The sequence below is a fragment of the Musa acuminata genome, chromosome BXJ3-8 (assembly GCF_036884655.1).
Source record: "Musa acuminata AAA Group cultivar baxijiao chromosome BXJ3-8, Cavendish_Baxijiao_AAA, whole genome shotgun sequence".
NCBI lineage: Eukaryota > Viridiplantae > Streptophyta > Magnoliopsida > Zingiberales > Musaceae > Musa > Musa acuminata.
The window spans coordinates 47,772,200-47,787,672 of NC_088356.1; the positions used below are offsets into that span (position 1 = coordinate 47,772,200).

General features: G+C 37.4%; 2 protein-coding genes across 3 annotated transcripts; both read left to right on the top strand.

Moving 5' to 3' along the window:
* The first annotated feature begins 959 nt into the window (after positions 1 to 959).
* LOC103995954 (MACPF domain-containing protein At4g24290) lies at positions 960 to 10,290 on the top strand. The gene is made up of 7 exons (XM_009416722.3): positions 960 to 1,777; positions 3,032 to 3,270; positions 3,706 to 3,907; positions 5,151 to 5,219; positions 5,330 to 5,516; positions 6,913 to 7,079; positions 9,350 to 10,290. The coding sequence occupies exons 1-7, from the start codon at positions 1,517 to 1,519 to the stop codon at positions 10,031 to 10,033; spliced, it is 1,809 nt and encodes a 602-aa protein (XP_009414997.2). The 5' UTR covers positions 960 to 1,516; the 3' UTR covers positions 10,034 to 10,290.
* Positions 10,291 to 10,624: 334 nt separating this feature from the next.
* On the top strand, positions 10,625 to 15,416 carry LOC103995953 (transcription factor GTE1). 2 transcript variants are annotated; one of them, XM_009416721.3, is made up of 9 exons: positions 10,625 to 10,764; positions 10,862 to 11,093; positions 11,210 to 11,431; positions 11,910 to 11,987; positions 12,587 to 12,811; positions 12,970 to 13,068; positions 13,309 to 13,367; positions 14,232 to 14,382; positions 15,044 to 15,416. In XM_009416721.3, exons 2-9 carry the CDS (start codon positions 10,923 to 10,925, stop codon positions 15,209 to 15,211), a joined length of 1,173 nt encoding a protein of 390 aa, XP_009414996.2. In that variant the 5' UTR covers positions 10,625 to 10,764; positions 10,862 to 10,922; the 3' UTR covers positions 15,212 to 15,416. The 2 variants fall into 2 exon arrangements, with proteins under 2 accessions (XP_009414996.2, XP_018685924.2); XM_018830379.2 differs by having other exon boundaries at positions 10,654 to 10,764; positions 10,857 to 11,093.
* Positions 15,417 to 15,473: the final 57 nt, after the last annotated feature.

The window sequence follows — 15,473 nt, forward strand, 5'->3', positions numbered from 1 at the left end:
ATATTTCATGTCAACACATACCATTGTTCTAGACACTTTGTCGACATCTCAACTCCCAAACTAACCTAACCATCGAAATGGTCCAACACAAATACCATAATTCAACACCTTTTTAATTCAAACATCTCTCGAGACAAACATGGAATATGACCGGATTGATTTTGACTCCATAATCAATTCCAACAATCAGATTTTTCATCAAACAAAATCAAACCAAAATATAAAAAATGCAGGGAATATTCACTTCTCCTTCGACAATTCATGCTATCATTTCCAACGCCACGTAAAATTCTTTTTCTTGTCGTATCAACGAGACAACAAATGTCGATCAACACTTTGGAATCCATTCCACACGAATTCTCTCTGACCTTTTCATGGGATACCTTCTTAGAACTTTCCCTTCAGTATGTGCCCATGCAAAACAACAGGTGACAACTGCAGTGACATGCTAAAATATTCAACCTTTCGATAATTGCCGCAATTAAGTAAGATTAATCAAGTCTTAATGATGATAAAATGTAGGTAAACCCAAGTCAAACATGATCACTAAAGATCAACCAAACGAGATGTATGCTTGTTTAATCCACCCTTTCTGGTGCATTAGCTTTGCTGCTCCCTCAAGCATGCAATTTTTAACGCACGGTGGGAGTGAGAGAGTGGTGCGGTGTGATCCCTACACCACCAACTCCACCGCAACCACCACCGGGTAATGGAGCCGGACCCATGCGGGTCCCGCTTGCTTGCCGAATCGTCGCGTCTACCCTTTGGGAGACGGGTACGCGTACGGTGCTCATCGTGTTGTTCTGATACACGGAAAGAGGTGTTGTGGAGTCGCAGGGCGTCGCCACAGGACGTGTGCGGTGTGCGTGTTGGTGGCGATGCCCGATTCGTTTGTCCGGAAAAGTCGTGGGCACGGACGTCACGTCAGCGGTATCGCAATTGAATACTCTCTCGTCAGATTTGACCAACCTAACCCTAAATCCGGGGGAGGTCAATTTTTTGGAGAGAGCAGCAGGAATTTGCTGGTGTTTTCGGTCTACCGACGCAGCTTGGGTTAGGAATTCTTGGGTTCTGGGGCTATCTTGAGGAGATTTGGGGTGGTTCTGAGGCTAGATTTTGCCGCAATCTGAGCTGGGGTTTTGTTGCTCTTGTTTCTCGATCGGAGCGGAGTCTTAGAAGAGATTCAGTGTGAAAGCCTCAGGTAATCTGTGATTTCTCTGCCTCTGTGAGAAATTTGGTAAGGATTTGTCCGTGTGGAGTGAGTAGAGGTGGAGTGCTGAAGCTTGCTCTCCAGATTTGAGTTTAGGCCTCGGGAATACTGAGAAAACCCACTGTTTCTGTTGCGATTTTGGCGGTAATAGGAAAAAAATTGAATTTTGTGCTGGTGGGTTGTAGTTCTGGGATTCTGAGGAGAAAAATATCGGTTTCATAGGCCTGACGATTGTGTGAGGTGAGGGGTATAACAGATCATATTTCAGCATAAGAAATTACTTTAGCTAGTTTGTTATGATCAAGAATGGCGCTCAAGATTTCACCGCTGAAAGCTGCTGAGATTGCGATCAACTCGATCGGATTAGGATATGACATCGCTGGAGATATCCGTTTGAAGCACTGCAAGAGAGATTCCTCGGATCCATGGTTGATTGAGATTGATCATGATCAGGTTCACAACATCGTCCTTCCTGGTGGACTGTCTATTCCAAATGTTCCTAAATCCATAAAGTGTGATAAAGGAGAAAGAATAAGGTTCAGGTCAGATGTTCTCTCGTTTCAGCAGGTATGCCTTGGTTTGTTTGTTCCCAAATCGATGCATTTTGGTTCATTATCTTTACGTAATAATTGTTGTGTAATGCACATTGGATGTGTTCAAGGATATGGGCTGGTTAAACTGCAGATTTTATGATATATTGTAGACCAGATTTAATTTGTTTTTATCATGTTTGTCGTTTTCATAGCAAGGTAAAAATGTGGGCATTGATTGATGCTGGAAGAAGTGTTTTTTAGGATTTGAAACCATGACAATTAGTTTTGTATACTCTGTAAGAGCTTACTTGTTCTTATAAACTGCATGTCATTGGAGAGCATGCCCTTTGGTCCCAAGTATATTCATATCCAGTTAAATGCCTGTCAAATTATATTTAAAGGCTTCTGAGTAGCCCAATCCTGACTTCAATATGGGATCACTTATGATCATTTTCATTCCAATTCATTTAAGCTTGATGTGGCACAATTTTTTGCATTAAGATTTTTTTAATACTAGAGAAGGCAGAAGTTAATATTGACTTGTGCAATTGACAAGCATGAACATCCAAGTAGCTTTGTCATTTCAAATTTTGTTTTATAAAGGATTCGCTTTGACTATCTAATACTCAAGTTGAACTGGAGCCTTGCCTAGCTACAAGATTAAAGGTTGATCATGTTCTCTTTTAGGCAAAAAAGAAAGTAATCCGTGTTTGTTATATAGGTAAGAGAGGACTGATTATGAGGTCTTCTCATAATCTAGAGGTTATGAGAAGACCTCCAGATGCGATAGTCAGAAGAGGTGAAATAATTAATGTTAGTGGTATGAAGAGAGATAGATGTAGACATAAAAAAAATTTAATAGAAACTATAAATAAAGATTTAAGTACTCTAAATTTAACTAAACATTTGATTTTTTTACATATCTCAATGGCGACAAAAAATCTATATAGCCGATCCCAAATAGTTGAACTTACGACTTTGTTGTTATTGTTGTTGTATGGATGTCCTCTAGAAGACAAATTGTTAATGAGAGTGATCAATTGGAAATGGTACGCGAATGACAACCTAGACAAAAGCAACAACTGTCCAACCTTATTTTTCCGCAACATCTACAAAATCCATTCATTGATCATTGATGGGTGTCTCTGAGGATATTATTGTATATGGTCACTGTGCTTGGTTGCTGTTCCATCTCTGCATGTGTTGGTAACAAGAATGGGAATGTCTATGATATATCTAGCTGTAACAAGTCATTTTTCTTTCTTAATTCTTATGGAACTTTCTGCAGATGTCCGAGCAATTTAACCAGGAGTTATCTTTATCTGGAAAAATACCTTCTGGCCTCTTCAACAGTATGTTTGAATTCTCAGGTTCTTGGCAGAAAGATGCAGCAAATACGAAAGCTCTTGCATTTGATGGATGGTTTATTACACTATATGCTCTTGCATTATCAAAATCTCAGATTGTACTTCGTGATCATGTTAAGCATGCAGTTCCATCAACATGGGATCCTGCTGCTTTGGCAAGGTTTGATATCTTCTTTTAAATAGCTGAACATAAAGTTCATGTATTACTTTTGCTTGTGAGGGGTTTTAAATATATACTTTTAGAACAATAACTGGGCTCTTTAATATATTAGCTTTTGTTCCTGCAGATGTTTCTTTACCTGCAGATCTTAACTTTGTTAGCACTTGCTCTTGAATTGTTTTAGTTTCATTGTAGAATGCTATCTATCTCAAAAGTTTTCTTGTGCGTAGTTGAAAATTTTCTCCTGAAATATGATTACTATTATTTCCATTTTTCAAGTTTAACTCTTTGTTGAAGGATAAATTATCGTTCCTTTCTTTTGAAGTTGTAAGACTTAAACTTTAATGGAAAATTGTTCAGCAACAAGTTCCAAAGTTCTTGGTATGACCACCCACTTTGGGATGTGAATGCATATCACTTCTCTTTTTCTTCTAGGTTTATTGAAAGATTTGGTACTCATATTATAATTGGTGTGAAGATGGGAGGAAAGGATGTAATCTATATCAAACAGCAGCACTCGTCTAACCTCCAACCTGTTGAAGTTCAGAAAAGGTTGAAAGAGTTGGCAGATAAGAGATTTCAGGAGACTTCAAGAGAATATGACATGGCTTCTAAAGAAACATATGGGAAAGATAAGGTGTTTAACCCTCATTTTGATCTGATTTTGTTTCCTGGTTTTCATTAAACTCAAAACTAAGGCAGCTTAACCTTTTTCTTAACACTGTAATGATAGGTCATTTAAAGATAATATTTTCGTAGTGCAGGATGAATTTTTTTTCTTTTTTGTTGTTGGTCTGACAGGCTTATCATTGGCACGATAAGATATTATTTCAGAAAAAAAACATTCTTTAACCTATTCTGGTTACTTATGAATGGACAACTAAGGTGTGCACCATGATTAAGGTTGCATGAGAGACATGGTGGTAATTTTCTTGAAATTTTGATTAAGGTTGTATTTTATGATGCCAAACATTTCTTGGAATTTTGATTGATACCTAAATTACTGGGATGCATATTAAGTTTCACTGCTTAGGACCAGGAATAGGTTGGACTGGACGTGTTTGAATTGATATTACCTTATATGATACACTGAATGGACAACAGTTTCTGGACGAACTGAAAATTGGCCTTATTGATTTGTGAGTGATGAAAAAGTGTGCTTGATCTAACTAACGCATGAACCTTGTCTTGCACCTCAGGTCTGTGAGGCCCAAGCACTTTATGATCTTGAGTACTTAACAATTTTGGTTAATAAGGTTCCTTAGAAATTTAACAGAAATGATTTTTATGGTGAACTTTACTATTGCATTGTAACATCCATCTCCTGTTTCTGATTGGCAATTTATACTAATAAATTACACCGGTTCAGTATGAGTTGAAAGAGTCGTGACTGCGGTTTGCAGAATCCAGTCAGTCTAGCATAGTAAATTTCACTGTTTAGGACATAGAATTGGTTGGACTAGACATGCTTGAATTGATATACCTTATATAATACACTGAACAGATAACAGGTTCTGGAGGTCCTGAAAATTGATCTTCTTGATTTGTGTATTCAGAATGATGCAAAGTGTGTTTGATCTTACTAACACATGGACCTTGTCTTGCACCTCAGGTCTGAGAGGCCTAAATACCTTATGACGAATCATATGCCTTTGTGCTGAATGCTGGTAGTGTGTACATTTTCCTAATGCTCCAATAACATCTACTAGTTACCCAAATGAAATAAGATATTGTAAATTGAAGCATTGGGCCTTTTTTAATATTATCAATTTTTTAATCTCATAATATCGGATTTAGTTGATGCTATGACATTGTAAGACACATCTCCTGTCGCCAAGTGTCAATTTATAGTTTTATACTAATAAATTACCGTGGTGCAGTACGAGTTGAGAGAGCAGCGACTAAGGTTTGCAGAATCCAGTCAGTCAAGCTCTTACTGCGCAAAAGAGGTATATTTTTTAACAGATAAAGTTCTTTAGAATGATTTCTTCTGTGAAAATATTTTAAGCTATACTTAGTCTTAAAATGATCTGTTTTACATTTTGTCTTACAAATTCAGGGCATCGTGCAAATCTTCAAGCAAAGAGGGGGAAGGGATAACTGGGACTTACCTCATATCGAGTGGTTGAACACTGTTCAGTCTGAACCCGATGTAATTTTAATGTCCTTTATGCCAATTACTTCTCTTTTGAATGGGGTTCCTGGAAGTGGATTCCTAAACCATGCCATCAATTTGTACTTACGGTGTAAGTATGAAATCTGAACTCTTTTAATCTCATTCTGCAGTTGCTTTTTTCTAAGGCAAACTTACTGGTGCATAAGGCAGTGCTTTTCTTTCAATTTGCCATGGCGATCCCTATTTCACATACACAAGCAGACCTTTCATTTAAGTTTGAACTTATTTCTCATACTGCACTTATTGCTAAGACAAATATATGTGTGCATAAGGCAGTGCTTTTGGCTCAATTTGCCATGATGACCCCCTTTGATTCACAAGAAGAACTTTCATTTGAGGATCCTAAAATTTTAAAATCTTTTATTTTATTGAAATCATCTCACGGCACCTTGACTGCTGGCTGAATGTACTCAAAATTAGAAGTTATGTTGCTCATCAACTTTCTGATTTATGGGAGATTAATCTATCTGTGACATCTGTAGATATGTATATGACCTTGTGCAGAAAAAAATAGAGGTGGAATGCTGATGATTGATGATACAATACAATTTAGTTTGTCAAAGTGTCTGTATTCAAATTAATGTGATATATATTCTTAAGAATTATTTGTGGATTAAGAAGAATCCTCTGGTATAATACATCCTAAAGTCATTACTGATTTAGAGCACACTTCATTAACAATTTGTCATTTATGAAGTGTTTCTCACTGATTTCAGTATATTTTAAAATTGGGAAAATGGAGCTATATCTGGAATAACAATAAGCTGTAGAGTCTTTTAGAAATTAAAATTAATGTGATATTCTATGTAATTGCTATGTTTTTTTATGAAAAAATTATTATGCCTTTTAATGACTTGCATAGCATCGGATTTGCTTTGTCATTAGTTGCATCCTCATGTGACCTGAGACCCTTTGGCTCTTATTCATTCTGAACTAAAATCCTAGAAGGATGATTTTCTCTATGGTATAAGTTCTATGCCAAAACATAAGCTCATGTTTTCTATTTTTGACATGTTGCAAAAGAGTCAGGAATATTGTTGCCTAAATAGCTTTCGAGATCTGTTAATTGATTTCTTGAGGAAAGTTTTATCCTGTGGAGCAGATGCTGTGGCGTACTTGCAAATTTCTAGTTGCCTAAATTGGTTGATTTCCAGTGGAAAGTATGATTCTGTCCAGCAAATGCTGTCGTGTAATTTCAATTTTATTTCTTAAAGATAAGCATTAAGCAGAAAGAAATATCAGGTTTTGAGTTAGCCTTTATGTTGATGTGGCTTCAGTAAACTCTTCTAGTTTTATCAATTCTTTCTGAGATACTATGAGCTTTAAAAATTTTGAAATATCTCAGAGGATAGGTTTCCTTTAAAAATGTCATGATAAAGACTTTTGTTATAGATACAAGGCATTCCTTGTATGTGGTTTATGTGCATAGTGTTGTAATTGTTCTTATTTTTATCTCTGGACATCAGATAAGCCACCAATTGAAGAACTTCATCAGTTTTTGGAGTTCCAGTTGCCGAGACAATGGGCCCCTGTTTACAGTGATCTTCCTCTTGGTCCACAGCAGAAGCAACAGAGCACTGCATCACTTCAGTTTTCCTTCATGGGGCCTAAGCTTCTTGTCAACACCAGTATGGTAATTATTTATATTCTTTTCGCTATTGGTTGTCACCATTGTTGACTAATTGCTATATTGTTGACATTCTCTAAGTCTTGAGTTCTGTGGAATTGTAAAAAAGATCACAAGATAATTTTTTTTTTGTTAAAAAAGGGGGTTGATCTCAACTAGAACTAATTTGTCAAAATACTGACTGGATACATCAACTTTACAAAGCTCCACAAGTCAGGTAATTCACAGGGTTCTCAAAGAAATGACCCGCAGCTTTCGTAGGGGACCGAGTTACTCAAAAAAGTGAACAGGGTTATTAGCTTGCTGATAGACATAATCTAAATGAACTCTCTTAGAAAATAGAAAGAAAAGTTTGAAGACCTATAGAGTATAGATAACATTCCTAATTCTCCCTGGTAGCTTCCTCCTTTCTTTTTGAAGTGTTAGCAGGGGTTTGTGAATCCATTTGCATCTCTATTAATCTGGGTCTCTTCCTGTTTGCCTCATTGATACCTTCCAGTGTCACTCAGCTTCAGACTGCATTGGTGAGATGGCCAGGGTAGTTCTAGCACCTGCACAAATGACAAGAGCAGCGCAATATAACCTGATCTAACAGACTTGCAGTTATGGTCAAAGACCCATCTGATTTGATTCTGATCAACCCATGATTGGGTGGGTTTATGACAAGGTTTGTTAAACTTCTCATAGAAAGTATCCTGCACATGTTGACTCACCTACATTGAGGAAAGAGATGTAAAATTTCTTTTCAAACAAGCCAATTAAGCGACAATTGATATAGGGGAAACAACCACAAGACTAACATTGTAGGAAAATTTATTCATACGAATTTCCCGAGCAACCATATGAAGGCTCCATCCGATTGATTGCCCAGTTTTTTAAGTAACTTTCAGAAATTTATTGACAGAATCAGAACTAGGAATCCACTACGGCTGAGCCCAGACCGATTCATCACAACCATTAGTAGGAGGTGTTTATAAGACTAAATCTGCAATAAGATGGTCAAACAAAAGAAACAATGGATGTGTTACTCCAGCTCTTCTAATTAAATCACTGACCCTCACTTCAGCACAAGGGATGCATGGCAGCAAATCTGCTTCATAAGGTCAGTAACATGCCATTGCATACATTTGTAAGAAATCATCATAAATGAGACTACCAGACTGCTACATCTGGCCATGATGAGCCAAGAATACTGCCTGATTCGGACCAAGAATCTCAGTTAAAAATGTTTCTTGCACGTAAGTTGAGTCCATTGCCATGCCTTTTTTTTTTAAATCCGCCCTGAGACATGTTTATGGTAATCTATCCTTTTTAACTACTTTGACAATTGCTGTCCTTTTGTCCAGTGTACATCATAGGAATCTTAAAATTGGTCCAAGGATTGATGAGAGCCAGAAGGCCAATAATTGTGGAAGGACATGAGAGAAATTTTCACCTAAGTAATGCTGACAGCTAGCAAATTTTTGTTCAACCTTATGCACCATGGTTTTGTATTAATTTACAGTCTCTTTTAATATTTCAATCTAAGATATATGAAATGGATGACACTTTCAGTAATGTTAAGTTTCCTACAAACAAGACATCTATTTAAATCAAGGCAGTCACATAACTGGAGAAATTAGATAGGTTAATTTACTTATATCAATTGGTTATATAGAAAAGCACTCTTTATAGCAAATTTTTTGTGTCTTAGTGAACTTAAAATGTCGCTGGTATATAGTTGATGTTACAGGTTCAGACTAATACCAAAATAAGAATAATTGATTTTACCAATGATTTTGTTAACGATTCTAGACGGTACTTGGAAAACTAGAATGAATAACTAACAGAAAAGTGGATTCCCTTGTCTAATAACCCTTTTAGATTTATGCATGTTCTAGTTTAGTTTATCCACTTTCCACTAAAATTTATGTTGTATAGGAAGGTAATTTCATCTAATTAGTGTCTGTTTCTCGGTTGCTAGTTTCTCCCCAAAGTTGTAACTTAAAGTAGCTTGTTCACAGTGCTGGGTGCTTGAATTGGTTCAATTTTAAGTTGCAAATACTAGATGTGATACTGTCAAAAATTGTGTTGAAGAATTGTACAACCGACACCAGATGAAGAATGTATATAGCTGAAGTTCAAGGTTTCCATTTGAAACATTTGCAATTACAAAATGAATAGTATGTCAAAAGCGAGTCAAAGCTTTTAAATGTTCTGCACCTAGTTTTCTCATTTTGGTTTAGAATAGAATCATTTGGCTTATTTTAGGACTCATGAATCAGCAATTGTTTCAGGTTGATGTAGGCAAGAAGCCGGTGACAGGACTTCGGTTATACTTAGAGGGTAAAAGGAGTAACAGATTAGCAATTCATCTCCAACATCTTTGCTCCCTTCCCCAAATATTTGAGCTTCATGACAACCCACATAACCGAGCCTCCACTGAATCGTATGACCGAAAGTACTATGAGCCAGTTGACTGGAGGCATTTTTCTCATGTCTGCACAGCGCCAGTGGACGCCGATGATGATGACCTCTCGATTGTTACTGGGGCTCAGTTACATGTGGGCCATCATGGTTTCAAGAAAGTCCTCTTCCTCCGCCTCCAATTCTCGACTGTTTCCAATGCAGCACTTGTCAAGAACCCAGAGTGGGATAATTCTCCAAACTTGGTCCAAAAATCTGGTCTCATCTCAACACTCATCAGCACTCATTTCTCTGCGGCTGCTCAGAAGCCTCCACCCAGGCCAACGGATGTAAACATCAACTCGGCAGTTTATCCCGGTGGCCCGCCGGTTCCAGTACAGACTCCAAAGTTGCTCAAGTTTGTCGACACGACTGAAATGGTGCGCGGTCCGCAAGACAGCCCTGGTTACTGGGTGGTCTCTGGTGCAAAGCTGAATTTAGAGAGAGGTAAGATATCGCTGAGGGTCAAGTATTCTCTCTTGACGGCAATGCTACCCGACGACGATTTCGAGTAAGAAGAAAGGATGTGGACTGACAGAAACTTGCAAATGCCACTGAGAACTTGATCAGAAGCACAAGTCCTCAAAAATCTTTTTTGTCTACTGTATAATATCTGTAATTGATTTGAATTGCGATGTATGCTGCTTGTTGTGAGTGATGCAGTGGTCATGTCTCTGCTTCTTTTGCTCTCACAAGAAAAAAAAAAATGTTTGGATCAAATTAAGAAATTGATTTCGAGATTTGTGATTTCAACAAGAACATGAATTAGTCATCTGAACTTTCTTGACGAGTGATGTAAATGGAAGATCTGTACATGGGACGGAAATCTGGTTGTCGCAGGAATCATTATTATATTGTCTTGAAGCAATGGATGAAAGCTCTGTTTACGAACTGGGGTACAGTGACTCATGAGTTACGACTCAAGCCACATCAGTCTGATGTGTGCAAGGCCATGCGTTTCTCGCAAGACTCGTAGCTTAGTCGTGACTCAAGTAGTGTGTCCCCCCCGCAGAGACGAACATGTAGTATATTAATGTAACAGTACATTTATCGAGTCCAAAGACGAACAACATCGACCGGGTTGTTTATGCGTACCGGACCGAACCGCGTGCTACGGTTCGGTTTTCTTCGGTCCGACCGTTCGACCGTCTCTTCGTGCCCTCCCCCATCAAATCCCTCGACATCGATCTGTTAGCCCATTCCATCTCGGAAGTGTTCGGATTCCGAAGAGGCAATTCACCGAAAAGTAAGCCCTCAATTCCTTAAACTTCAGATTGTTTGATTCCCCCTTCTTTAAACCCTAATTCACCCACGATTCTTGCCAACAATTTATTCGAGGGAAGAGGAAAGGGATCACAAATCCTGGGATCCCTGTGATCTTTCTTGACGATTAGGAGACAAAGGATGGCAGCTTCATCACAAGGAGCCGCGGTCGTGGCGCTTCGGCCTCCCCAACCTCCGCTGGCTAGCGGGAACGGGAGCGACGCCGGCGTAGCAGTGGAGGCCGGAAACCCCAAAACCGATGTCGAACGGTTCAGGCATCGTGTTGATGAGTACATCTCCAAAGCTAATGAGGTGTTTAACGTCTCCCGATCTTTGATGCCTTTTTGCTTATTGCTCCCAATTCGATGTTACTTAGGAAAGAAAGAACACTTCTTTTGTGTTTTTTATGATGCGTTGTTGGTATACAGCTGGAGCAGAAGGTAAATGAGGTTGTTGAGTACTACGCTAATAGGAAACAGCCGAATAATTCTAAGGGGAACTCAGGTGGTAAAGATAAGGAAAAAAAGAAACCTGGTAATAGTGGAAGCAACAATAGTGGTAACAAGCTGATTGACGGGAGTAGAAAGGAAGCTGTTTGCACAAAGAGAATGCAGGAGCTCATGCGGCAGTTTGGTACCATATTGAAGCAGGCAAGCACTAATTCACAATTCTCATGATGCTAGTAATTTTTTATGGTTCTAGATGCATGCATATCTTTTTGAGTTAAAAGATTGGTATAGATCGGAAAGGTTGTATGGAACACTCAGATGCTTTATCTCTTTTGAAACTTGGTGCAACTCTGCAAGAAGCTTGTTTTGTGCCTTTTATAGATATATTTGTGTTGTTAGGTAAATGTTAGCTGTGGCGAACGAATAAGACATTAGGTTTCCTAAGTTTTCACAAACATTTTCGCATGTGTGGATCAAATGCTTGTCATCGCCTTTCTTATATTATAAATTGCTGGCAACGCAAGTTAATTGTGAATACATACAGGTTGTAACAGCTTTTTAGTTGTCTGATAACTGATATTACCTTTGTGTAAAGTACACTGGTTGGAAGCAGTTATGTTCTTATTTCCTTATTTGTTACTATTTCTTCTGATTGCTCTGGCTAAATTATTATTTGCAGATTACACAGCACAAGTGGGCTCGACCGTTCATGAACCCTGTTGATGTTAAGGGTCTTGGTCTTGATGACTATTATGAGGTGTGCCCCTATTTGCCTTCAATCTTGTATGCTTGCTCCATCTATTCATACATTTTCTTTTGTCTTCATGTTGTCAATTGAAATTTTTTGAATTAAATTTAATATGCTAACACCAACCGCCTTTTTTTTTCTGCAATTTTTGAAATCCAAATTGGAAATCTGCTGCAAACATGTTTCACTATTTTTATGGATCACACTTGACGGCAGTGCCCTATATATAGGAAAAGATTTGTTGTTTCCTCATGTAACTTCTTTAATTTTCTGTTCAGCTATATATGATCTTTATATTAGTAGAGCTGGCATGGTTCTTGTATATCTGAAGCTTTCAATCCTTTGTGAATTACTTTTTCCTACACCATACTGAAGACAAGTAATATTGCCTTTCTTGTGCTTGTTTGATAATGATAATCTGTTTAATTGAATTTGGTTTGATTTTGGGTAGTTCCATTGCTCTTAGATGTATCTGCTAGTTGCTTAATTGGTCAAAATCATTGGATACCCTTTAATAAGAATTTTCTGTCTTAGAAAAGTGCAGTTAGCATCCTTTTGTCTTATTCTTAGTTTGATTAACAATAATTTGAGACTTCTCTTCATCCTAGGTTATTAAAAAGCCCATGGACTTTGGTACAATCAAAAACCAAATGGAAGCAAAGGATGGCAATGGATATAAAAATGTTCGTGAAATATATGCCGATGTAAGATTGGTTTTCACTAATGCAATGACATACAACGATGACAGAAGTGATATTCATGTCATGGCTAAAACATTACTGGATAAATTTGAAGAGAAGTGGCTGCAACTACTTCCTAAAGTTGTTGAAGAGGTGAAGTTTAGTATGCTTGTTTCTGTTGCTATATTTGTTACCTCTTTCTAGCTATCACGTTCTCTTTTATTTCCTGCGTGGATATGAAGCTGCTTTTGTCAGAGCTGTCGAGTCATGAAAATTTTTTTTTCTTTTTTTCTTTGGTGCTCACTTGTCAGGAGGCAAAACAAAAGGACGACGAGGTTCAAGCTCTTGCAAACATGCTGATTGCTCGGGAGGCTGCTTTTGCAAAAATGGCTAGAGATACTAACAGTGAGGTAACATAGAACCTTATTATGGATAATTTCTCTAAGTATTTGCTTTATCTTTTTGAAAGTCATAAATTAATTTTCAAACCGAGTAGAGTAGTAGGTGCTAACAATATGAAATACATAGTTGCTAGACCAGAATTAGATGACATGGTAACTATTTCCATTTTCACACCTTCGGATAGGTACGGTGTTTTTTCTTCAGAAAACCACTAAGTGACTGACAATTTTTTTCTAACAAATCTTCAGCTTGATGAACTGAATGCGCGTTTGGAAGAGCTGAGGAAGTTGGTAATCCAGAAATGCAGGTAACTGTTTGTTTTTTTCATCAACATGCTTGTAGTATATGTAGACCCCAAGTCTCTCCTTAGTTAATTCAGTTGATTCAATTTGCTAGAATATTTAGCAGCTATTCATACCTTAAACTTCTGTGAGGCCTTGAGGCAATGGAGGACAGTGATATAAAAAATGATGTAAGCTAGAAGCTTTTGGGGAAATGAATTATCTTATTTTATAATTAATAAGAAACTGACCTTTCATTTTATAATTAGCAAGATAGTGGACTTATTAGAATTGTTAACATGATAGTTGACCTTGCAAATTCATTAGCAAGATAGAAAATGTGGTCTATACTAACAATATATTTACTCGTGTTATGTAGCATAAGCTCATTATTAGGTTTACCATATGGCATTTGTCCTACTTGAAGTTATTGTTGATAGAGTATGGACATAACCAAATGTTGTTTAGACTTTAGAGTCAAATTAACCAAATGTTGCACATAATATAGAGTATGGACATAATGAGATCCGAAAATTGTAATCCTTTTCTCCCAAGAATATAGAAAAACTAATAGTTGCGTTTTCCTTTTTCCCATGAAAAATTTTGATGATTACTTCCGCATTCTGAATGGCATTGTATCATGGTTTGCTTCATATGTGTTAATTATTTTCTGTAATATTTCTCAAATACATAAGGTTGCTCTTTTTGCTGACCTGGGTATCAAAGCTTCAACTCATGAAAATAGGCTCTTTGTTTGCAATGATAAGACTGCGTACGTGGACTTTTGCCACACTCCACCTGGTGGGAGTCTTGTGCGCTAGGCTGTAACTTAGCTGCAGGGAAGCATTTTCAAATTTATGCCTTACTAACTTTTAGAAATATTTTCTTAGGAAAATGTCAGCAGAGGAGAAAAGAAAACTTGGTGTTGGCCTGAGCGCTTTATCCCCCGAAGATCTTAACAAGGCTCTAGAAATTATTGCTGAAGACAACCCCAGTTTTCAAACTACAGGCGAAGTGGTGGATGTTGATATGGATGCACAGGTTTTGTATTTTTACCCCATGCATGCTTTACAGTTCTTTCCAAGTTCATTTCAGTTCTCGTAGCCAGCACATTTTGGCATCCAGAATTATACTGTCGATTTTAATATACATTAACTAAATGCTCATAGAGAAATTAGTTATATACAGTATAAATATGTTTTATAGCGAAATCACTGGATATTTTTCATGCTCTCTGTTCAATGAGAAACCAGCAACAGTGAATGATTGGCTGAAGGACTGACTACTTGCTGGAAATTGAGTTCAATGTCATCTGATGTGGCTTTTGGATTGGATTTTAATGTTCCTATTGGATCCGCTTACATTTGATCATATACATTTTTGTTATTCGTTACTATCTTGTGACTTAAATAGAATTGGATTCAACTGTTTCATAGTTGTGCATGCCTTGGTGGTTCATTAAGCTCTTTCACTTCAGTTCATGACTGGAACTTAGCACTGACAACTTGTATTACTATGTGATAACACATCAATGTTGACCTATTCTAAGAACAGTAATCTCACTGATCAAGGTGTGCAATACTGGAACTTAACATTGACAACATATATTCCTATTGTGATAACACATCAATATTGACCTATTCTAAGAACAGCAACCTCACTGATCAAGGTCTGCAATACTTGGTACATATTTTTGATGCAGAGTGAAATCACATTGTGGAAGGTCAAATTCTTTGTGAAGGGGGCATTGGAGCTTCAAGCGAAGAACTGTGCAAGCAAGGCAGATGACAACTTAAAGCGAAAGAAGGAGATTTGTGATGCTCTGGCAAAGACTGCAAGGAAGCGCAATAAAAAACTTTCCTCATTATGATGTTGAGTTTGTAAAAATAAATCTAGTTACTACCTTCCGGAAACATTAGTTACTTGCGCGCTTTTGAAGCTGTTGCCTAGAATAAAATTTTTAGCTTCGAGGGATGACTGTGAGAGCAACCACTTTGTTGTTGTGAAATTGATCCAAGTTACAAAATGAAGGAGAGTTTACCTTACAGTTGAATTAAGATTGTTCTTCTTTTTCAGTGTGTGAAAATAGTAGTCTGAAGTTGATGCATTATGTTCTATTACCTTCTGTGATG